Source organism: Artemia sp. Qi Xiang Cuo, chromosome 2 (assembly GCF_049724085.1).
Source record: "Artemia sp. Qi Xiang Cuo chromosome 2, ASM4972408v1, whole genome shotgun sequence".
NCBI classification, from domain to species: Eukaryota; Metazoa; Arthropoda; class Branchiopoda; order Anostraca; family Artemiidae; genus Artemia; species Artemia sp. Qi Xiang Cuo.
The window spans coordinates 30,987,133-31,012,277 of record NC_142795.1 but is presented as its reverse complement, the minus strand read 5'-3'; the positions used below and the strand labels follow the sequence as shown (position 1 = coordinate 31,012,277).

Genomic DNA, 25,145 nt, shown 5'->3' with positions numbered 1-25,145 from the left:
AAAAACAAAACTAAAATATACATTGACTGGCTTATTTGTTTTCTGATTCATGTTTTGGCAGACCTTAAATTTTCAGATACCATGATGATGACACCGCAAAGGACCGATGCTGATCTAAAAATATAGTTCTTTATAGCCTAATTCTTAAGGTTAATAAACATTCTAATATCCGTTTAAGGAAATAATACTTACATTTGCAATGAAATACAAGCTATGTAAGTGACACATTGCACAAATCCTTGATTTGCCATTATTCATAATACACTATGTTGATCAGACACAAAAATATATATTTAAGTTCATTAAAATACGCATACATTAGATTACACCGTCTTAAGCCATTGTTCATATTCAGGGGATATTATTAATAATATCTGTAATGCGTCATGTGGTCCGTAGCGTTTACAGTCAAACAAATAAATTGCTTCCTACGAAAATCTAGTTAAACAATTTTGCTTCTTACAGTATTTTTTTTTACCATTTTTACCAACATTTCCAAAATTCCTCAAGTTTGGAGTAGTTATAATAAACTACTCTGAGCAAAGGGACAATAAATTTTACTCTTTGCGTAGCAAGTCTTGGCAGCTTTCGTGCACTAGACCATTAATTTCTGCCAGCTCAGTTCATTACGTAGGTAATCTTTCCAATAAATTAGTACTATTTGTTTTTGCACGACAATCAAAATATACAAGACATTTTGGAATACAACCCGGAGGTTATTCCGGCCATACCCTATATATAACCAAGGTGATTTACATGTAAGACATTATGCATTAAAGTCTTTAATTTTTGATTTCTAGATTATTCTTAGAGCGTAACACGTGTCTTAAAAAACAAAATAAATTTACACGCCTTTTGCACGGTTTCTTGGTTCGTATTGTTGGTTTCTGATTATCTGGGAAAATTAAACAAAAGTAATCCTTCAATAGACTTCCCTTGTTTATTCATTTCTCTAGCATACAAGTGGTACAAGTAGACGATTATAGTACATGATTATTTGTTGAGAGGTTTTAAAGTGTTTTTTTCTATTAGTAAAAATAAAAGAGACATTTCCAAAGTAAACCTGGAGAAAATGAAGTGCTTTCAGCCAGGCCCTCGAAAAGAAAAATATAATCCCAAGTATAAGAAAAGGGAAATTCCAGCGATAACAAAATTGTATTTTTTGAACCACCGAAAATACAAAATCGAGAATTAACGGTAGGATTTTTGGTATCTAGCACGAGCACCAGGTCCGCCGAACTTCTTGGCCTCACATCGTCTTGGATCTGCAACCAAAAGAGACCTATCGTATTGAATCAAAATGTCCTTGATCTCTCTCTTTGACGCCTCGTCGACATCTAAAATATAAATTTTAAATAAAAATAAAAGGTTTTTGGCCATATATTAAAAAACATAATAGTCCTATTACCAATCTTACTATAACACAACTATACTTCTTGAGACACTCACTAACATAAAAAAAACTTCAAATGCTGCGGTAACTAGTATCAAAGTAAAGGCTGAAAATATGTTTCAATAACAATTATTTTCTTTATCCGTAATGAATGTATTAAACTGTCGTACTACCAAATAATATACTTGGCTATAACTAAAACTTATAATTCAAGTAAGTAATCCCAAAAATTTGAAAATCCAACGGCTGTTATTTTGTAGACAACGGGCCCAAACTGGGGCCCCTTATACTTTAATTAGCCTAGAAATGTTGAAAATCCTTCATTCTGAAATGCGTATAAAGGATAGGATTTATAAACTGAGATAGGCAGACGGATTGCAATAGCATAGTTGATAATCACACAATATCAGTAGCACTTCAGAGTTGTTTTCCGTCAGATTAAACATTGCTAAACATTTTTTAACTACTTTGTAGATGAACTATTTCCATTCAGGCTTTTTTAATACAAACTTTTGCTGTTCCATATATCGTCGCTGTTACGTTTACATGTACTATCTGGAATTTTCAAACATCTGAAATAAATACAAAAATCATATTCAAAGGAACGATCAGTTGGGCATAAACTGAAATTTACACATATCAATCTTACTTAAACTGAAGAACAAAATTAACTTCTTTTTATTGCTAATGAAGAAAAAGTGGGCGATTCTGGAGAACCTTACTACGCTAAACCCCTTCACGGGCCTTGACCTCGTGTCAGGACATCCTAGATGCAATTTTTTGAGACATGGCAGATACGGTAGTAATGTGGTCACAAACAACAGCGCTATATCAAGCAACTTCTCAAGTTTTTGTATTTCAGGAACTACAGAGACAAAAACCAGATTATTACTTTTTTTGACACTGTTTCCTAATGCAGCAAAAAAATTTTGATTGTGGCAAAGAAGACCTCAACTACAGTTGGGTCTTTTTTTGTATAGACTCCAAAGTTCAATGGAGCGCAAATGCAACAATTCCGCGTGTTCTCAAGTGAGGACAGCAGGCATTATCCAATGAAAAGGAACCAATTGACATTTTTCTGCAAATGCAAATCCAGACTGATAACTTGACTTTTATAATTCAAATGAAAGCCCCCGCACGAAAAGGAAAATAATGGTCTGGGAAGCCTAACAGTGAAACCCACCGTTGACTTCGAACTGACGGATTTTTCAACAAATACTTCCAAGAGAATTTTGTGATCTTAGTGCCGAATACACCAACATATACAGCATCTAAAGACAGGAGAATCCAATGGGACAACGGCTTCAATCATCACAAGGTGAATGAATATAATTCAGTTCCAAAGACTTCGTACAAACCTTCAATAGGTAGATAACTTCGCGGATCAGGATCCGCCCGTCCAAGAAAGGTTTTGGAAAGTATGCCCAGTAATGAATTTTGTTCTGCTCCAAATACATCAGCTAAGACCCCCCCCCCAAAAAAAAAAAACACGAAGGCAAATCTGGTCCCCAGGCTAAAAAAAAATTGTGTTGAAATCAGGCATGGTCCTCCAGCTCGTCACTGCTGTCCAGCCATCATCATGTTCACAAGTGTTCTGTGACGAATTTTTCACTAGCGATCTTCTGATTCTAGAGTTCATGAATCAAAGCATATATTACACCGGTGCTATCTGCGCAAACTAGGCGCTTCGTGTCCCACTTGAAAACTTATAAAATGAGGATGAAGATTGTTTGGTTAGGTGGTAGAAGGGAATGATAAAACTGGTGGCTCTCAAGTGGCTGGACAACAGCCCAGTACGGATGGCCTTAACACACGTGGGAAGCAGAAACAATAGTAAAGTCCTAAAATGGCGCAAAGAGAACAGAGAATTCATCCAGGTTGGCCAGCCAAAAGTTAGCACTTTGTACAAGTGAAACCTGGGAGGCATTGAAAAGCTCGACTATCTTATTGCCTTGTTTTGCACCTTCATTAAGTCTAACAGACGCTTAGGGACATATTTCTCATGATTGACCTGGCAATAAGCAATGTAAGGGTTGATTATACTGCTCACCGTGAGGCGATGGAAATATAAAACAGTTTAGGAAGAACATCCTCACCTTCAGACTTGAGATAGCTAAAAGTTTTATTGCATGTGCAACTGACGAAGTTTTATAGAATGTAAACCGGGGGAAAATGAGGATCTGATGTAGCCACCCTGGAACTGGAGTGCTGCATTTATGCGACCAACGGTAGTTGTTTGTTAGAATTTACAGTAAAATTTCCCACTTAAGGTGATGGACCAGAACTATCACTGTTGCAGCACGTACTCACTTGAGGACGAAGCCCCCAAACTGATGTTTTTTCTGAGTAAATAGGATCCTGTTAGTTTTCTAGGTCGCATGCATTCTATTTTTCAGGACAACTATATTTCTATCAAGAAATGCAGTTCGAGTCAATTAACCGCTTCGTGTGTGCGGAGGGGTTAACTTAAATTACAACCACAATTTTTCGTCTTCTTTTTCTTTGCAACAATTATTTTTTGTTATAAAATTAGTAAAATTCTACCAAAAAAAACTCCATAACATTTTTAACACAAAAAATAAGGATAAGGTAAAAATCTTTGGCACTTTCAAATTTAGCATACCAAATTGTATTACTTTTTTTTAAGAAAGAGCAGTCCAATTTTGCAAAAAATATATCAAAAACGGAAATACCGTCACTTCTTAGAAAAATTAGATCTTTCCCTACAAAATTTTGAAAAAAAAATCTTTTTGTCTACATGACTAAAACCTAGACAAAAGTTTAAACCTTGCAGAATTTTCAGGGCTAACGGAACATATAGTAGTGGTTTAAGGAATATCTATTCATAATGATATACAAGTTCATTGCAATAAATTGAGTTTACCCCCTATGAACACAGAGCTAAAAAACAAACTTCAAATATTTGCTAGCAATATTGATGCACCCAATGAAAAACCAGTCAAAATAATTGCCTAGGCGTCGTTCTCAAAGATCAGCTTAAATTTAACTTCAACATCAACACTGTTGCTTCATCAGACAGTAAGAACAATAAAAAGAATTATTGGCAACTATGATCCAAAAATCATTACCACTTCCTACAACTCTGATTAGACCTAAATTAGAGGTAGACAAGAGCCTTGCATCCCCTTGTTATGAGAAAAATAAAGCTTCTCTCTGAAGGCTCCTAAGTTGTACAACAAATGATATAGGGGCTTTAATTTCAACCAAACAATAGAGTGCCTGTTCTGCCCAAAGCCGCCAAGCCTTTTCTATAGACTTAAGCAAGGGAATATCATTATTGGTTGTAAATTAATCTTAATACAAATACTCAGTGATTTTCATCTGCCAGCCAACCAGTACCTCCGCCAGAGACCACTCAAAGCAATATCAAGAAATTTCTGTTGAACACATCAATAAAATGACCTCCTACAGTTAACAACCCCTATAATTCCCTTGAAGAATATACAATATTAGTGGCTAATTCCAACACATTAAGGTCAGAATAATTCGTAAATAATGTGCATCAAATCGTGATTTTAGACCAGACAAGAAAAAATCCTTACATTTATTCGAGCTGTAAATTGAGTTTAGGTACAAGTGTAGGATGCAAAGTTCATTTGGAGCCAGCATTCAGGATTGCGTTACCAGCAGACTCAAACATACAACTGATGCCAAAACGCATTATAACAAAATTGAATGCTGCTGCAAATTGAGGTTAGGTACAAGTGTAGGATGCAAAGTTCATTTGGAGCCAGCATTAAGTATTGCATTACCAGCAGACTCAAACATACAACTGATGCCAAAACGCATTATAACAAAATTGAATGCTGCTGCAAATTGACGTTAGGTACAATTGTAGAATGCAAAGTTAATTTCGATCCAGCATTCAGGATTGCGTTACCAGCAGACTCAAACATTCAGCTGATGCCAAAAGGCATTATAACAAAATTAAATGCTGTTGCAACTCGCAAACCAAAAAGCTGATCATAGTGATGTTGACAGATGCTAATAACAGTCAAACGACTGATGACAGTAATGGGCTAGTCAATTATCTCAGGCTAACTAAAATAACAATGTAGGACAATGCAGCAATTCAAACTTGCCAGAGGCAATAGAATCACTGCTAAACATTAAGATATTTATAAAATTATCGTAAATCCATTAAACTCTACTAAGAAAACTTACATTTTTGATAGAAAGCAACTAGAGCCTTAGCAATAGACTGACGAATGGCATAGATTTGAGCTACATGACCACCACCATTGACACGAACACGGATGTCAACTTCAGAAAATCGGTCCTAAAAATGAAAAAAAAACCTTGTTTGGTGAAAAGCAAAAATAGTATGACCCATTACAAATAACACAATGTAATCAGATTATAAATTGATCTCAAAGTAACAACTCGTATTCGGGATAATAAACATCATTTAAACAAAGGTAATCACATGATGTATATGGTCTGAGCCTTTTGGGAAGTTCCCAAGAAGCATGTGGCATGCCATTTCCCAGCCATGGTTTAAGTAATGGTTAAAGCAGAAATACCACAGGTCTGAACTGATTGCCGATCTTGAAAACTTTTTGGCATTCTTAACCAAGAACTCCAGCAAACGCCGGTCACCATACTTCAGACCAGAAGGTGGAACAATGGAAAATAAAAGAGATTTTATACGTCTTCGAATCAAAGTTAATATACCCCACATTTGAAATTCTCTAGTGTCAACAAAGATATGTTTTTTTTTTTACATTTAAACAAAATTGCTTCTACTATGTCAGGTAGCATTTGAGGTAGAGGTACATAGACATTTCTTCCAATTCATGGCTCGTCTCCTCTTGCAAGTTATAAAACAAGTAAAAATACACCTCTACAAAAAAAAAGACCTACCAGTAGATAAGGACCTACCATAGGAACCTTTCTTAACTGTTGAAAAACAGAGGATGTGCTATATTGTTTGGGGAAAGACAATAGACGCTGACACCTTGGTTGCCATGATCCAAAGAAGACATTTATCGAGTTTATCACAAATAGACTATATAAAACACAATCAAGCTTAGTCAGTAAAATGCATCACTTTAAACAATTAGTCTTTGTACATCTAACTGTATAGACACAAAGAGTTATTTTTAACATCTGTTGAAAATAATACCATTAAATTAGGAAACATTTATCTACTTTTGTATAATCATAATCAGACTTAATAACTGCTCACATTAAGAAAATAGATTATTAGCCCCTTCAAATGCATTTGCTAGACACATTTGCAAAATATCTAGAAAAAGGAAGAACAGACTAGCAGAAAAAGCATGATATTTGGCAATGTTCTGCAATTAAAGGAAGATTAAATACAGCTGTAGAAAACAATGTTTTTTTTCACAAATTCATGAAAATAAGTTTTGAACTCAAAGTCTAAGTTTTTTTATAAGCAACATGATGGAATTTTACAAATCAATTTGAAAATTTTATTCTATTCTTAGTCGTATTTAATTTTCCCATTTTCAAATGAATGTGATTGTATTTTCTATAAAGGTACAATCTTTAGCTTCCATGAGTTTAGAACATAAAGTGAAAAAGAAACACGCAAATAAATATTGGCCTGTACTTTCTCTCAGGGTAATAATAAAAAGAGAAGGAAAAATAAAGATTAGAAGTTGAGAACATCCTCAAAAAAGGAACTGAAAAGTATTTACCTTTCCAAGAAGAAGAATGGGCTCCTGAAGTTTGTACTGAAGGATTTTTGGCTCAATCAATTCCAATGGACGACCATTCACTTTTATCAAGCCACGGCCTCGTTTGCAATAAGCAACTGCTGTTGCGGTTTTCTGCAAGTCAATGTAACTTCCCATTAAAAGTTATCTTAATACATGAATTATATCATTTTTCTGAGTGTAATATACATGAAGTTCCTTGTGCATAGAAGATTCTACAGAAATATAAATTTCCATATTCCGCAAAAAATGGTTACAGTCTAGATGAATATAACCTAGGTTACACACAGGGTAGAGGGAAGGGGGTCTCCTCCTTAAATAATTGAAAGCCAGATACATAAAAAAACTAAAAACTTGTTGCCAAAAATATTTTTTGATTTGTCAACACACCCATTGCTCTCAAGATAAATACTCTTCCAATCCCCCCATCCCTATGTGCACCTAAAAAATTACAAAGCTGATGGCAAGAAGGAGTATGTAAAAAATGTCAACTTTAATTTTAAGACGTCTATTGATCATGGCAGTAGAAAGTACACAATGTACAGAATTGTTCATGCTATGTGTACAAGTGTATCTTAGATTTAAATATTGCATCTCATACAGATGCAAATTTTTCTTTCAGAAACCACTTTTTTAATTAGGTTTAAAAATTATTTCAGTTTGCACCATTTGATACAACTTAAAAATTCAATACATTGCTTGTATGAAGAAGCCTTAACCAAATTATACCCAAATAATAATACAAGAGTTATGTGTTTTGGGGAACATAAACTGATGATTTTAGAAAAACGATCAAAAACATAATAATAGCCAATAAATATATAATAATATAACAAAAATATAATAATAGCAAAATGGATGAAGACACATAAAAATACACAGCTGATATCTAGGGGAGAATCAAGGGAACTATTCTAGGTTATACAAAAAGAAATAGCAGCAAAAAAACCTAATATAGTAACAATATGGGGAAATTTGGAAGAATGTTGACATATGTTTGGGGGTCCAGGCTTGGAAGAACCCTTGCATATATTTCTGTATACTTGCAGATGAATATATGTGATGCACAAAATCAATTACTAATCTCATCTCACATATATTTATTCAACTGTTCCTTTTTCTGAGGGAATTGGACCTGTTATGTCATTTTAATGTAACTGTCACTTAACAAAAACTATGTAAAATGACTAACTTAATTTGTTCACAGAGTTTCAAAGCCAACCAATTGTCAATAACTGCTTGTATATCCTGTCCTAAGTAATGTTGTTATGGCTAGTTACTCTAAGGGCAAGCATAATAACTATAAATTTAAGCATTGTGCATTCAATCTCACTTTGAAATTCCATTTAGCGTAATACTAATCATTCTATTGCCGTTTTTTTTTGCTTTAAATCTTCTGAGTTTTTTTCTGTTTTCATTTTATAATCCGACTGTCATTCGTTTTGCATTTCCCCCTTACATACTGCAATATTGGTTTCTTTCCTCTGTCTCTCCCTCCTCCTCGCTCCTTTGCAATTTTTCTCATCCTTTGATTTCCAATCTGATGGGGTAGGCAATTTAAGTATTTCTGCCTCAGAATTGCTCCTCAAATAGAAGTAGTTAAGTGTTAAAACAGAAAAAAAAGAAAGATTCAAACAATGACCATGGGACCAAATTGGGCATTGGGCATATATTGTTTTTCTGATAAAAAAAAACGATTTTTACCCTGCCTAGGAAGTAGAAAACAACAACAAAATTAACCTTATTAGAACGACACTATTATGTCCCTCAGCATCACCCTTTCTTCTCAGCCTAGTCCATATGAAATATATTAAGCACATTGAACACTTGCTTTAGCAGAGAATTGGAGTGAACTGTATTGGAATTTGGACAATAAGGTGGAGTCAGAACTGGATAATTTTTTGACACCCACCATCATTATTTAATTTCTATTAGGAAATCTTGATGCAGGTATTAAAACAAAGATTATGGTAGATTTGGTATATATTAAAATTACAATAAATCCTATTTCAGCATTAAAAAATGAGGAACTAGGATGTTGAATACATTTGTTTTTCTCACTTTCCTTGCTGACAAAGGACATTATAAAAAAATACAGCTTGAATGGATAGTTTATCAAGTGTATTTGGCAAAGCAAAGTGTAAAGCCCCTTAATTCTCTTGAAATTTGGTATTTCTAGCATAGATAGACTTACATCTATTAGTCAGTATGTACTTATTTAAAGACTATCTGTAGCTTAGTATGGAAACGTCCAAACACTAGACAATACTTTCAAATCACAATTTTCTAGGAAAGAGGCAGCATGAGCACCAAGATACTACTGTACTTTAGCATTTGCAAAAACGAAATCATATCCATATGATTGTAAGAGTTTAAACTGCCTTTAGAAGTCTCCTTTTTGGGACAGAATTTTTAATATTCCAAGGATAAAATCCCAAACTGGAATTTGATTAATTACAAGAAAATGTCACTTTCTATAAAAAAAAATTATCACAAAACACTATTTTAAACAATTAAAAAATATTCCAACAAAAAACAAATTCTACATCTGTATTTCTTCTTGGCATAAAATTTAATTTTCTTTTTACAGTCAATGCACAGTCCAAAATAAAAAAAAAAACCTACTACAAAATATGACCAAATAAAAACAGAAGCAATACCTTTCTGCCAAAGACCTGAACTGATTCAATTGCAGCTTTCTTGTCTTTTTGTAATACACCTGAAATGCAGTTACAATACATTAACTTTAATGCAAAATAAACAAGTGATATAGATTAACATAAAAGTTTAGGATTCTAATTAAGTTTATCATTAACAAGTATGCACAAAAATATGCAAAACTGCACTTTGGATGAATGTTTAGCATGGGAGAATGAAGGCTGAGTTATTTTTGATCCTGATTCATTATACTAATTATTTCTTATTATGTTATCCTCCCTTCTAAAAGCCAGCAGTTTCCAAAAATGGAGCTAAGTTTCAAAAGGTGGAGCTATTCTCCCTTCTAAAAGGACAGTTAAGGGGGAGGGGGGGATTGTCTTTGCCTAAAGGGACAATCAGACATTGCCAAAAGGAACCAAATTTATCCAAGGGTTAAAAAACCCATCCTGGTGAATCAAGCTCTTTGACATAAGATTGTGATTCAGCCAACATACCCCTAAGAAACTCTGTTCTAAGACAATCAAATACTTATTTGCCATCTTTTTATTCAAACTGGTAAGTTCAATTTCATACCAATACTGTTGAATTGAAGGGCACTGACTGAAGTTAAAAACATTAAACTTTACAACACCCTTTATTTCAAGAATATGAGCTGCTAATATCAACAGTAGTTGAGTCCTGTGCACTCAGTAATCAAAGAATGTGTACTAACTTTTTTGTAGCTGAAAAGGTATAATTTGTATTGGTGCTGCTGGGATTCATATGTAAGAATCAATAATAAAGCCTCTTTATTATTGGGAATTTGTTGATAAATTCAGCAGAACTGCAATATAAGTGAGATGATAAAAAAATTTCAGCTCAGGTGTTGCTCATAATACAGGAGAGATGAAGAACCATCTTAGATGCATGTCCTTGAACTATTTCTTATGTTTAATTGACAAGATTTATTTATGGTATACTAAACATATGTATATTATTCAACAGTCTGATACACAAAGAATTCTAAAGGATAATACATTTTTTAAGAAAAAATTTATATATGCAAAGCTTGATGTTGAGAAGACCATCCAGCCAATAGTTGTCATGCCTGGTTTAAGACCATAAGGAATGGCATTTTGGGAAAGATGTTGCCAAGATTGAATGAACTGTACCAGATATGGCTTCCCAAACCAAGCCTAGGGGGGTCAATCCCCTTGTTATATGGCATACCAACCATGTTGCAAGAAAAGACCCCTTGAGGAGCAATGGATGGGAAAAAGACGATTTTTAGAAACAGATCTGAGGATCAAGTACTGCTTATTAATGATTCCCCTTGGGTGTAGTACTGGAGATTGGGAAAACAATGTGGGAGATTACCTTAAATCCCATTGTCCAGCAGAATTAGGAAAGAATCCTATAGAGTTGCTGATCATTGATGATGTGGAGCCATTGACTCAATTGCATCCCTATCTGTCTTTGATTGTTTAATAGACTGACTCTTGTCAACAGCAATCTTAAAGGCATCAACAGAGGGAGCAATGACAGCAGTATCAGGAACATTTTTCTAATGGGCAATTACTATTGGAGAAGTTTTGGCTGCAGACTCTGGTATCTGCCCTCTTCTGGGACGACTTCTTACTATGTCCCCTTATCCTGGAGGATTCATAAAACTGAAATGGCTTTTGACATGAGTCAGCATTCAAAGCTTATAAGTCATTATGACATTGCCTCTTTGATGCCTGTACATAAGCATTGGGAGCTTTAGCTTATTCAATTGAGATGAATAGTCAAGATTCTTGAATACATCAATAGCTTTTGTTGCCTGTCTTTAGATATATTCTCTTCTGCTGATCACCCTTGTTCAGGGGTGTTGCAACACATCCCAAATTCTAACAATGGTCACACAAGACCCTTGTACAGTTTGGTCATAATAATGGAATATCTGCAGTGTACGGTATGCTTGATTATGCCAAAGGTCTGGGATGCTTTGGGAACTGCTGTTTGTGCACGTTTGTTAAATTTTATTACTCCATCAGCAGCAATTCCCAAATCTCTCCCATATGACAAAGATTCAAACAATTGTCATGAACCATCCCCTCCTATCATATGGTACTGCAGCCTTACTTTCATTGACTTGCAGTTCTAAAATGTTAAATTCAATTTTCCACTTGCATAGTGAAAGCAAATTCAGGTCTTCTTGTATGTAAGCTCTTGTAACTGATGACTCCAGAGCCAATAAGCTTTGAATCATCAGCACAAAGGATCATCTTCTTGTTCAGGCCTAAGAGACCTAAGATTGTTCCTTAAGAACATGCCACTCTAAACTTCTATAACTTCTGAGAAGAATTCTTGCCCATTGTCCCCAAACACCCTTCCTTTGTACTTTCTTGTTGAAAGGAACCACATCACCCATTCTACAACCTCCAGATGCATACCAACAGCTATTAGTTTTGTCTTCAGTCAGAAATGACAGACTATCAATTGCTTTGGCAAAATCTAAAAGGATCATGTCAACTGGAGTATTGTAATCTAGCAACTAAGTAATATAATAATAAAAATTTAACAGATTTGTCTCAACTGAGTGCCCAGATCTGAATCCATGTTTGACTGTCTGTGAGCAGTTAGTAGAGGATGTGTCGACCAAATTTTCACTCTTAGGCTAATAATTGAGAAGTGCCTGAGTTTTCAAACACCTTTGGTCCTCAGTTTTATAGATTACGAGCAAGCGTTCGATTCTGTTCAAAGAAGAGCTATAGTAAAGGTTTGATCCTTGTATGGTATACCAGACAAATACATTAAAGTGATTAGTGCTATGTACGAGAATATCACTGCTGTGGTTAAGGTAGGAAATGAGGTTAGCAGCTGGTTTCGTATTATATCAGGAGCTAAGCAGGGCTGTAGTCTACCTCCCTTTATACGGATCATTTTGATGGACTTTGTGTTAATGAGCACAAGAAAGGCAATGTGAGACCACGGAATCAAATGGGGAGGAAAAAGTCTCCTGGACTTGGATTATGCTGATGATTTAAGCCTCCTAGATGAAAGTGTGAGCAAAATGAATGAAGTTTTAGAGGTTTTGTGACTTCAGTGTGCTAGAATTGGTTTGAAAATTAATGTTAGGAAGACTAAGTCACTAAGGCTAGGAATAAGTGAAGATGAAAAGGTGACATTGGGTAATGAAAAGATTGATCAGGTGGGTAGCTTCACTTACCTCGGTAGTATTATTAGTAAAGATGGTGGGAGCAGTGAAGATGTTAAAAATAGAATAGCCAAGGCCCAGGGTGTTTTTTCAAAATTAAAAAAAAGTTTGGTAGAATTGGAAGATAAGTCTGCAAACCAAGAATAGAATATTAGAAGCCACAGTGATGACAGTGGTCAAATATGGCTTTGAAGCATGGATGCTCTGAAAAGTGGATGAGGAATTGCTAGATGTTTTCAAGAGAAGCTGCTTAAGGGTTGTTCTGGGTACCCAGCTGACTGACCATATTTCAAACAATAGGCTATACGAAAAATGTGGTTCAATACCGCTCTCTAGGGCTATAACGAAAGAAAGGTTGAGGTGGTTGGGGCACTTTGTGCGGGCGAAAGATGAGAGATTGCCAAAGGTTGTTCTTTTTGGCAAACCATCTAGGGCTAAGCGAAAAGCAGGTCTTCCACATCTGGGGTGAGAGGATGTCATAAAGAAAGATTCAAAGGAAATGGGAACTTCGTGGGCGGGTGTAAAAAGGGAGGCTTTGAATAGATTGGGGTGGGGGAAGATCGTGCGTGGCTGTGTTGGCCTCGGGCGGCTTGGTGCTGTGGTGAGTTGTTAGTAGTAGTAGTAGTATTCACAATTCCTCCAAGAATTTGACCAACTGTTGCTAATGGGTTTGTAATTGGTGACATAATTTCTACTTCCACCCTTGTGGACAGGTGTAATATTTGCATTTTGTCAATCTTGAGGAACTACTTTGGTATTCAGAAAATTTTGGAAGTTTTGTAAGGGCAGGGACAATCTCCAGTTGGGGCAAGAATTATTTGGATTCAATTTTTTGAGCCACAGTTCTACATCCAGAGGTTGATGGTGATAATTTGCATAAGTTTCTCAATATTGTACTCCAGCATTTCCAAGAAGAGAGCATTATCTGGAGGTGTAAAAACTGACTTGCACTGCTTATTCAGGGCTTCAGCTTTACCCCCAGGATTGATTATAGTATTCTTATAGAGTTCTGTTACTGAATGTCTACCAGGCTTTTGAATTGAGGCATATTACCAAAACATCTTTGGATTGGTTTTTGATGCTGGTGCTAATGACTCATCATACTTACTTAAGTATCTTGTAAGATGAGAGACTTTAGTTCACATCACTTTAAATTGTCATAATTTGCCTGTGTTGGAATGTCCTTGCACCTTCTCCAAAGTTTGCACAGTTAAGTGTTACATTGTGAACAAAGTTTACACATCTCAACATTATCAAGCTTGGCTATTCTCTAAGATAGAAAGGAGATAGGCAAGCTCTATTTCAAAATAACATAAAAATGGGACTATTAGAACTGTATGACTTTTTGGGTGGTGGAAGCAATGAACCTTTGTAGCCTCAACTTTAAATCAGTTTTGTGACCCTGCCCACAATAATTAAAATGATAAATCGAAGATCATCTAGATGGGAAAGAAGATAGGCTAATCTACTTTAAATGACAATGGAAGAGGGACTAATTTAAACATCTGTAGAATGTACAAGGATTTTTGATATCATCATTGGCTTACAATCAGTTCCAAGAAGCTACAAATAGAAACATCATGAAAGTCAAAGAATTAATGAGACTATTCAGACAGCTTTTAACAACATGTGATCCTGATGTTTACTAAGCTCTATAAATGGCTAAATGGCTAATGGAACATGCTATCAAATATGGTAACATTATGAGGATCAGTAAATATATCTCTGGACTTAGTACGAAACCATACACTGATAGGCTTTGCATGGCTTGTCAATCAAAGACAAACTTGAGGTCACCTAAAGAAGCCTTGTATTGTAGCCCTTCAGTCAACCATAGAACCAGGCCAAACCTATGTTTCCAGCTAAAAAGTGATCAATGATTGGAACAATTTCAGCAAGGTGAATGGTTTTTCAGGATCAGCCAAGGTTTACAAAAGGAGACTTAACAAAGAATAGGAAAGCAAACCTTCAAGATACAACTGGGATTGGCCATCACTAATTCCCTACAACTGGTAAACAACTGTCTACCTGTGTTGTAAGGCAGAATTCAAATAGAAAAAAAGAAAGAAATATACCATTTGATGTCCCATATATTTTACAAATATAATAATCAAAGGTGTAAAAATTGTGTCCTAACCACCACCCCCCCCCCCAACCTGTCCCTACAATGACTATATTTAGCCTTAGATTATGTACAAAATGGTTTGGTGCCAAATGAAAATAGCTTTGGGAAAAACAACAGCAAAATCAATACAAAAATTCTTATAGCCTATATCCATCCTTAATAGAAGGACTAGGACACAATTACAACAGCAGTGATTACTATGATTCTTCTTCTTCATCCAATTCACAGCTGGGAGGCTTTTCAGTTGGTACTATTTAGCTTTCTTCTTTATGCTTTTCTCTGTGGGCTACAGAGCTACTGTCTTAGCTGTCTCTTATTTATTAGATACTCTCAGATATCTTTCAGTAGATCTTTTGACTCAAGGAGTTCAAATATAAGATGATAGATTTCGATTTCTATGCTCCGTGTGCAGGTATAGTTGGCTAGGTTCTTGGCTGATAGTGAGATTTTGTGGTTTTTGAAGCATTTTAACAGTTTACAAAGCAAGGTATGTTGTGCAGACGTCAGCATATTACATTCAAATAGGCAATGGTCAATTGTTTCATTATTCATATTACAATGCCTGCAAAGAGAGGACAGGGGAATTGAACCACTTGAATTAGAAAACTTATATGAGAATGCAAGGAAATTTAGTCCATTTGTTCCAGAACAAATTCTATGATAAATTTTAGAAAGATACAGGATTAATCTTATTAAAATTAATATCTGATTGCCTCCATCGGTAATTATCTCTAATTGGGATTGGTCTCCCACTTGGCTGGTCAATATTTATAGCATTTTTTGCTATTTCATTAACCTGATGATTACCACTTATGCCAGAGTGGCTAGGAATGTACTGAAAATAAGTTTTTATGCCACTTGAAGCAAGATTATCAATAATACTGAGACAATGATAAGTGTCAATGTCCAACTTATATTGAGGAGCTGAGGCCAGCAACTCAAGGCTTGATAGAGAGTCGGAATATACGATAATATTATTTGAATATGCAATCAAAGGTTGGTTTTCCTTAAGGTGTTCCAATGCCATGACTATAGCATTTAACTCAGCAGACATTACAGATAAATTATTATATAATCTTTCGCCCATTGCAATTTTCAGGTGAGGAAGGAAAACACCACTTGCAACCTTCTCATTCATTTTGATCCATCAACAAATATTTGGAAGTGATTTTTATAGGTAATTGTATTAAGTTCTGCAAATTTTTTTCTGGACAAAAGCAATGGGGGTTAAATCTTTATGCCACTTTGAGAATTCATTATTTATTATGGGACTTGACCAATTCCATGGGGGGGATTGGGGGAAAGTGGGTGCAATAGACTTTGCTGGTATTGGGAAGTTCTTCTGAATATTGGCATACTCATCTCCAATGCCTCTATACATGGCTGGATTTCTTAACCAATTATGTAACGTGTGTGAGCTATTTGATTCAATTTTTGTAAGATGTTTTGTCAAGAGAAACCTACATCTCTCCCTTATTGTTGTTAATCCACTCTTCATAAGCAGAAACTTGGTGCTTGTGGGTTTCCTAAGACCAAATATGAGACATATTATATTATTTTGTATTTTTTCAATTTTTTGCCTCTGTGTCTTTGCACATGCACCATAGATAATGTGCCCATAGTCAATATGGATTAAAAATGACACTGAATGATATATTTCTTCTTCTTCTATCTAATATCTGCCTTACAATGTAAATTTACTAGCATCTTCATTTTTTGATATCATCTCCTAGCATCCTAAAACCACTGTTTCTAACTGATTACCTTTGAAAAAGTATTTGACAAGAAAGTAGTTGATTCATGTCAATGAAACTTTGAGGAATATTTATGGAGTCCAAACTAAGCCAAATTTTAGGAAGACATTTTGAAGCATCTATCTCTAAGCTTTTTACCCTTTAAAGGACAGTGCCCTTTGATGAATTTCAGGAACTAGGTTATAATAGGTGAAAGCAAAATTTTATGAAATAGATCTAGAGCAAACAAGGGCCAAAGAAAGTATTTTAAGTCTCCAACTTATCTATATCCTGATTTATATGGTTTTAAAGCATTTATAAAACTGTATTACAAAATTAATAAGAAAATCCTTATAGCTTAAAATTATGGTTCAATCATTGGTATTGTGTTCTCAAAACCTAGAGTCAAAGAAAGCAGACTCAAACCAAAATTAAGGAGAAATTGGCTACCTGTTTTTAACCCTCCCTTCTGACTTTAACCCTCTGATAACTTGTAATATGATTTGAAACACTCTCCAGGAGTCTGCATGGGGCTGTCACTTGTTTGATATCTTCAAAAATATGTTAAGAGATTTTCTTGCAAATAATTAATTTTTTCCCCAGATCTCTCATGAGTTGATGTCTCCAGATTGGTTTTGTGCTTCAATTGTGCAGGTGGATTCATGTATTACTCACTTCCCTAGCTTCGCTTTTTTTTGGTTGGGGAGGGGGGATTGTTTGGTTTGGCGATGTGAATTTATTATTTAAAAAAAATGTTTGATGAATGTATTTGTTTAATTTTTTTTTAGTTCTGTTTCTCCCCTGTTTTTTCCTGGCCATAGAGCCTTACGGGGGAGCATATATATTGAAGTATTTTTTATTTGTATGTGTTGGTATTCAGTGATATATTTATTGTATTGTCTTTTTCTATTTTTTTATTTTTTTCAATAAATTTCCATTTTTAATCCAAAGCAAAGATAGGTACAATTTGTCTTCTACACAGTTTTTACCCATAGAAAAAAGAAAGAAGTATATATGAGCCTGAAAACACCTTCCTAGAAAATATTTTAGGCTACAAATTCATTCTTGAAAGTTTTACTCTCCTGATAGAACTATTTTCCAAGACAGAAAACCCCCCTGTTTAGAATTTTGGATAAATTTGTAGTCTTTTCTATTACTTAACCAGGCAGAAGGTGAACATGCTTCAATGTGTCTTTTTATACTCTTTCCAAACATAGAAATTACTCCTTAGCAAGTTTTATTTTGAGCCTTAAAGTTTTACAAAGTCTTTACCTTCTTCCTTTTTACAAAGTCTTTACCAAAAATTCTGAAAACTATATTAGAAAACTCATAGCTCAACTGTACATACTATTTAATCAAACTATATTTTCAAATAGGACAACTCTTTTTCTTAGTTATAGGTCTTTTAAAGTTCATATGTCAGAATATCAGTGGTTGTTACAATAAAGAAAAGGCTATAGTTGATCTCCTGAGTTTTTTCTTGTGTTATTTATCCAGAAACATCTAGTTTCTGGCCTAAACATAAATTTCCTGATCAGATCCTAGTTTCACAATGTCTTCATACAACCCAAGACCTATGACTGGCATCCATCCAGAGGTCTGGTAACATACACTAGGAGAGAACTGTCAGCTAAGCCATCAATGAAAAGCAGTAACTTTTTGCATGTCTCTACAGTGGGTACCAAATTTATCAATGCGTAAATGCCAACAACTACAACAATACTGTCTCTCAGAACAAATTTTCATAGGCAGCAGATACCCTAGGAAAAACATTCTGAAGTCTCTGGAATGTAGTGGGAGTATGTAGCTAATAGCTGGGGATCTGAACTGCAACCCTATCAAGAACCATACCTAATATGATATATTTCTGAGTTGCTTCTCCGCCACTTATAATAACAGACATCACATACACAGCAACCATCATTGATAGATAAACTCTTGGTCACGTCATCCCCAGACATATACATATGTATTTCCAAAAGCCACACTGTCTTTCCATCACATCCAAATAACAGTTCAAATAGGGATAAATCCTTTTATTAGACTGTGTAAAACTATGAAAAAAATTCTGGATATTTTAATTAAATACATAACTATCATAAGCAGATAAACTTACTGTATATGTGATCAAAATACCCATAATTTTAATCACTGTCTAATAAAAACATGTTCCCCTACTTGAACTGTTATTTGTAAATCCAAAATTTACTACTTTAAAGTTACCCATGCTCTTAAAGCAGCCAAATTCATAACTGTTCTAGGAAGATAACTCAAAATAAGGAATGGAGAAATCAATGTGGTCCAAATCCAATGAACTCTAGACAGAAAAATGACATGCAAAAAACCTAGCTAAACACATGGAAGACCAGAGAGCAAATGTACAGCTGAGATGAAAAAGTACCCAATTACTGGATAACAGTTCACTGGAAACAAGAAATCATGGCAAAGTCTAATCAGATTGGATGACTGTGCTCCTAATACTTCCCTGACAGTGCACAGCTGGCACTCCTGTTATGCAGCCATGTATAGAGATGAGAATCTTGCCATAACCAGTCATTAGATGAAGTTAACAGCTGGCTTTCTTAGGACAGCCCTATATTGTTCCTATTTCTCTGTAAAAATTAAAAATGCAATTGGAAAGACATTTGTCAAAGCAAAAATTGGACATATGGTGATGGTCTCACAACAAAAATCTCAGGCACTCAACTGTAAGTTTTTATTCCCACCTTCAGCTTTTATCACTGAAGTGCATCACTAGGGGTTTCATACAAAATAGTTTCCTGAAAGGGGTCATCACATCTATTGCTAAGAAAGCAAAATATCTTAACAAATATAAACATATACAAACACAAAGTGTTTGAATTTGATCTTCTCTGAGCTTGATGCTGGTGATTTGAGGAAAATCCTTCTGGCTAACATTCTTGTGGAATCCAAGAGAAATAAATTGCCCTATAGATATATCAAAGTGTTCAATAATGTAAACCACATGCAAGCAATGAATGCTCTACTGCTCACTGCCAAAAGTGTCAGTATAGTAAAAAATGTGAAATTTTGGGGTAAGATTCATCAGTTTCTGTCAAATAGAAAGGTATAAGCTCAGATCCCACTGAAATTAGAAGTGCCATAAGGCAAGTGAGTATTATTAGCCCTTCATTTTCAAACATGGGACCTCCAAGATTCTGGACTGCATCTTGCCCTCCCTTCTACTTCATGGTATTGGCCTTTCTTACCTGGGATACAAAAACAACATCCTTCTGCTCAGTAGATTCAAAGCTAACTTACATGACAACCAGAATTGACTCAACAGTAGATTTCTTCTCACCAATATTGATAAGTGCAAGTTTTTAACCTTCAATGCACCAAAAAGTGATCCAGTGACCATTGGGAATAATGCATTCTGTGTAGAGACTAAGCTTAGATATCCTGGTATCATGATTGCATATACAATCCTTTGTTAAAGAAACAACTACCATCATCACAAATGCTTATGGGTTTAAGACCCAAATTGTGGAAATAACTCCAGAAAATCTCTGGCCTAAATTTTGTGTTCAGCTTGCCAACCAAATATAATCTACCTTGCCAGTGCATCCCACATGCTAACAAGAGATAAGGAAAAAATTAAAATATGCTACTATAATTGCTCAAGAGATTTGTAAAAAAAATCCTTAAATTTGCTCCAAGCTGCAATTTAAGGTAATAACTACACAAAATTTTACTGCATATTCCTAAGTGCTATCAGAATTCCTTACTTGAAAAATTTGGTCTTTCAGAGCCATCTGAACAATGGTCCAGCATTCTGGATCATTCAGTGCACTAAATTAGAATAATGATGACAATTTTTCTTCTACTTATTTTAGTGTTGCTCATTTATATTTTTCAAATCTAATGTAGAAACCAATTCCTTTTCATCTTTTTGTTGTGCTCCACTATATGTTTTTGTAGATGGTGAGTAATTAAACAGTTATTGATATTATCTAGGTTGTATACTATTCTATTGAAAGGAAGACTAAAAATAGTTGGTATATTTATTTTTAAAGGGGCATTTATTTTTATTTTATGTATCCATAAACTGAATCAACTGTGACAAAATAAGATAAGTCACAGTAGTCAAATAAGACAGAAGTCATGAATACAACTTTCAGCTATCTAAAAAGGCCCCTTTTCTACCATGTCTCTAGGAGAGCTGATATTCTGTTACTTTACCAGATAAAGCCTAAATAGAAACATCTAGCTGTGTGTTCACATTCTACCTAGGTAAGTAATAGTAAAAACTTGATGATTAACCAAAAATGATTATTATATTTGGAAAGAGCATTAAAAAAGGCATTGAGAGCAGGGCTTCTACTATCCCCAAATTTTTGGGGATTTCCCTGAAAATCTGTGTCTCCCTGAAAAAAAATTTTGTTCCCCAAATCCCCAAAATTTCCCCAAAAATCAACCAATCACGGTGTCACCCCATCCCTAGCAAACGTTACTTTACATACCATAATTTTTCACTACTCTCTTGTTCGTTAATTTTCGTCTCCTGTGTTACTTTGCATAAGAACCAGAACAATACAATTTAAGTATAGACAGTTCTTCATATTTTCACAAAACTATCATTTTCCTGCATTTAGATTAAACCATTTCGAATGCAGTATTCCAAATACTAATAAGATTCTTGTATTTATGTCATTCGTGGAAGACAATCTTGACAAAGTTAGACAAGAATTTTAATTACAGTTATTGATTACTTGGTTGGATTTTGGGTTTTGAAATTGAACTTCTAAAGAGGGAGAATTGTTTTGAAAGCCAAATTATAAGTTTAAATTTTGTTTTCTTTTGCTATTTTTGATTTTGGACATACTGTATTAATGTTTAATACTTAATGATTGAAGGCATAACATATTGAAGGAATCAATCTTTTTGCCAAAATTTAGCTATAGACTATGTACAAGGTTGGGAATAGGGGATTTAAATGGAAGTGACCCCAAAAATATTGTTCATAAGAAAATTTCCATTTTACAGCTTAAAGTACGAATTTGGTTATTAAGCTCATATTGTTTTCTTGTCAAGTTTTATATTGCTCTCGGACTTGTTTACCACGAACTGTTGGTTAATAATGCCAAATAATGTTAGTGTGAAAAAAAAGAATATAAGTAAGTTTTTTACGATTTGTAGTCTATAGCTATCTGGTCCAGGCATTAGATGAGGTGATATAAAAATGAGACTGCAATAATCGCTTTATTTGAAAAATTGATAGTCAGAGGGTTGGTGGGAGGTGTGTGGGGGTTAATCGATGACTATATAGTAATTATGAGGTAACAAAAGAAAGGAAAGCATAGTAGAAACAAACAATGAAAAAAATGTATGTGTCGAGGGGGTATTGTCTGCCGGAGGGGGGCGGGAGTATTTTCCACAGGGTACTTCCCATGGAGGGAATTTTCTGCAGATAAGATAAGAGTTTATTTCAAAAACAACACAACACAAAAAAAACAAATGACCTTCCATAAGCTAACGCTTGTTCAGAAGTATTTACCCTCTTAAAATTAACACTTATAATAACATACTAAAAAAAAGAGAAAAAGAAGAAAGAAAGAAAAAGAAAAAAAGGAAGAAAAAATGAAAATCTTACTCACTCGGCTCCTGGTTGCCAAAACCAAAACTCAATACTTCACATACTCCAAACTTCCCATTGCAGGGGTATTTTCAGAGGGAGAGTATTTCTACAGGGGTATTTTTTGTGAGGGGGAGGGGGACTTTCCGTTTTTTTTCATGGGGGGATTTTACAGGGGATAAACACCCAAAACCTTAGAATCAGCATGAAACACCAATAATGTGTCATTTGTAGTTAAAATTCCCTTTTAATTTAAGTTTAAATTTACTTGTTTAATCTAGTTCTTGTTTGTTTTAAGTTTTAATGTTGCCCCATACTTATAGGTTGAATTTTTTCTATTTAATTTACATATTTAGAAACCGCAAACAATATTTGTTTTGAAATATCGTTAAGGCATTGCTCAGATTAATGACTGAATGAAAAACTGCTTCTGGTATTTACAATTCACATGTGTTCACTATTTTTATTTTTTTTTTTTACAATTTTGAAGTTTTTGCTGCAATATCAGCAATAAATGTTTTCAGCTATGTGTTTCTGATCCCGTGCTCTGGGGTGGGGGTAAAATTCATTTCTGACAAAAATGATTATTATATTTGGAAAGAGCATAAAAAAAGGCATCAAGTGGTATAGGCTATTCACTTTATTTGTAAGTCAATAATATGATTTGGTAAAAAAATTAGGTAAAGTTCTACCAAATCATATTATTGAGTTAGGACTAAAGTGAATACACCATTTGATGCCTTTTTTATGCTGATTATGAATATAATAATCATTTCTACGAGCTTTGTGATCTGTTGGGGGTATATGTTTTTTGTTATGTTGATTTAATCAAATAAACAGTTTTTCTATTGGAAATGAATTTCAGCCCCCCCCCCCCCCTATATATACCTAACCCAACCTAACCTAACCCTGAATTGGGATATATAGGGGGGCTGAAATTCATTTCTGATAGAAATGATTATTATATTCGTAATCAGCATAAAAAAGGCATCAAATGGTGTATTCACTTTAGTCCTAACTCAATAATATGATTTGGTAGAACTTTACCAAAAATTACCTAAAATTCTACACAAATAATAGGAATTGCATTTTCAAAACTAAAATCAAAGAAAAAGAAACTGAAAATTGAGATAAAATGTTGTTTAGTCAAAATTTCAATCTGTCAAGTAGGCAAATTTCCAAGACTTAGGAGTCAGAAGAGTTAGCCTAACATAGAAGACTGGCATTACCTTCCCAGAGTATGTTTTTGGCCCTGACTTTATTTACTGACAATTTTATTTTCCTAACCAAACCCCTTTCGAAGATGGTAAAATGAAGCTAAACTAGAATTTTACCAGAATAAGGGCAAAAGCAGAATTTTACCCTGGTAGCCTATGGGCTAGGCCTATGTAATCCAAGATTATATCGTCTAATCTACACGTCAGACGACATGCAAACCTAACTGTATGCAATACCAAGAAATTGTAGATAAACTTGACAATCAAAAACTTGACGAACAATTACGCATTTACGCTCAAACCACTTAAAATTTTAAGAAATAAATCTCACTAGTTGCCATTTTTCTGGACTATTAATGTCTTTCTTTCTTTTGTAAATATTCCCTAAACGAAAGAATGAACAGTGTTTTCGCCGTTTAAACTCAAAAATTGACTAAACATCATGCCTTCATTTGCAATTTTCGGCGAAGCTGCCAAGATGACGCAAAAAGGAGCCAAATTATAGACAGATTCTACTGGTCTTCTTACTATTTTGATTTTTCATTAGTCATTATGGCTTATTTCAAGAAATAAAAGAAAATTGTAGGTAGATATTAAAATTTAGTAATGCAGCATAACATAGAACTAAGGAGAGGGCTATAACTGCTTTCGTAAAAATATACATAACACCTTCAATTATAAAAACTTAGTCTACACCACCATCAGATTGAGTATTTAACTTGAAATGTACCTTTCGAAATTCCAATGTCTAAAATCAAAGGTGTTATCACATGACACAAAGTGCAGCAGTAGCAGAATAAAACTTCAATATAAATCAGAGAAGCAGGCTAAGATAAGATTTACGTATAAAATATACTTTGCTTTCATTAAAGCACAAATGAGACTATATTCTTTAAAAAGTTAATGGGGTGATATGATCCTGTTTATGATAATCCCTATTTGTTTTAAGTTTGATCTGATTATTCTTTTTAGTTTTGTTTGTTTTAGGATTTATTTATTCTTCTATACCAATGCCTGTTATCTTTATGTTTTATAAAATAAGGTGGATATTCTTAGCTAAAAAAAACAGACAAATATGAAAATTTGATTATAGATATGATAACTTTCAAATTTCACATAATACTAAAATAGAAGATGGGATGTTGACTCCAATGGTAAATCGTGGAATCAAATATTTCTTTGGTAATGTAAAGCTAAACGATAATTTAATTTTTTGTTTAAATTTATTTTGATAAAAATATTTCACAATAAGGACTATCCCAAAACACACCTTCAAGCTTTATGATGGCAGTAGTATGCTATTATGGCTTCCAAGCACGTCCATATACACTACTCTTTTATTTTTTTTCATTTAAGATCATGAAGACGGTTTAACGGTGATTTTTTCTTTAATACATTTTCCAAGACGCTGGGCCTATCATTGGGAGCCCCCGCGTGTAAAAAAAAAAATTAGTATTGCTCAAAAATTCCGAATGCTTCCGAGAATATCGGTAAATGCATGATGGGAAAATGACATTTTTGAGAGAAAGAATTATTTCTA

At 34.3% G+C, this 25,145-nt stretch overlaps 1 protein-coding gene across 1 annotated transcript; it reads right to left on the bottom strand.

The window, feature by feature from the left end:
• Positions 1-1,136: 1,136 nt before the first annotated feature.
• RpS16 (ribosomal protein S16) lies at positions 1,137-24,017 on the bottom strand. The gene is made up of 5 exons (XM_089100474.1): positions 23,937-24,017; positions 9,759-9,817; positions 7,081-7,212; positions 5,579-5,693; positions 1,137-1,337 (listed from the first exon to the last, which is right to left on the bottom strand). The coding sequence occupies exons 1-5, from the start codon at positions 23,944-23,946 to the stop codon at positions 1,192-1,194; spliced, it is 462 nt and encodes a 153-aa protein (XP_088956600.1). The 5' UTR covers positions 23,947-24,017; the 3' UTR covers positions 1,137-1,191.
• Positions 24,018-25,145: the final 1,128 nt, after the last annotated feature.

Excerpts from the sequence above, each read along its gene's own strand:
- RpS16 (XM_089100474.1), bottom strand. Across the intron at positions 7,213-9,758 it reads TTCAGGTCTTTGGCAGAAAG|AAAACCGCAACAGCAGTTGC; the intron begins GTATTGCTTCTG and ends ATTGACTTGCAG. Across the intron at positions 5,694-7,080 it reads CCATTCTTCTTCTTGGAAAG|GACCGATTTTCTGAAGTTGA; the intron begins GTAAATACTTTT and ends TTTCATTTTTAG.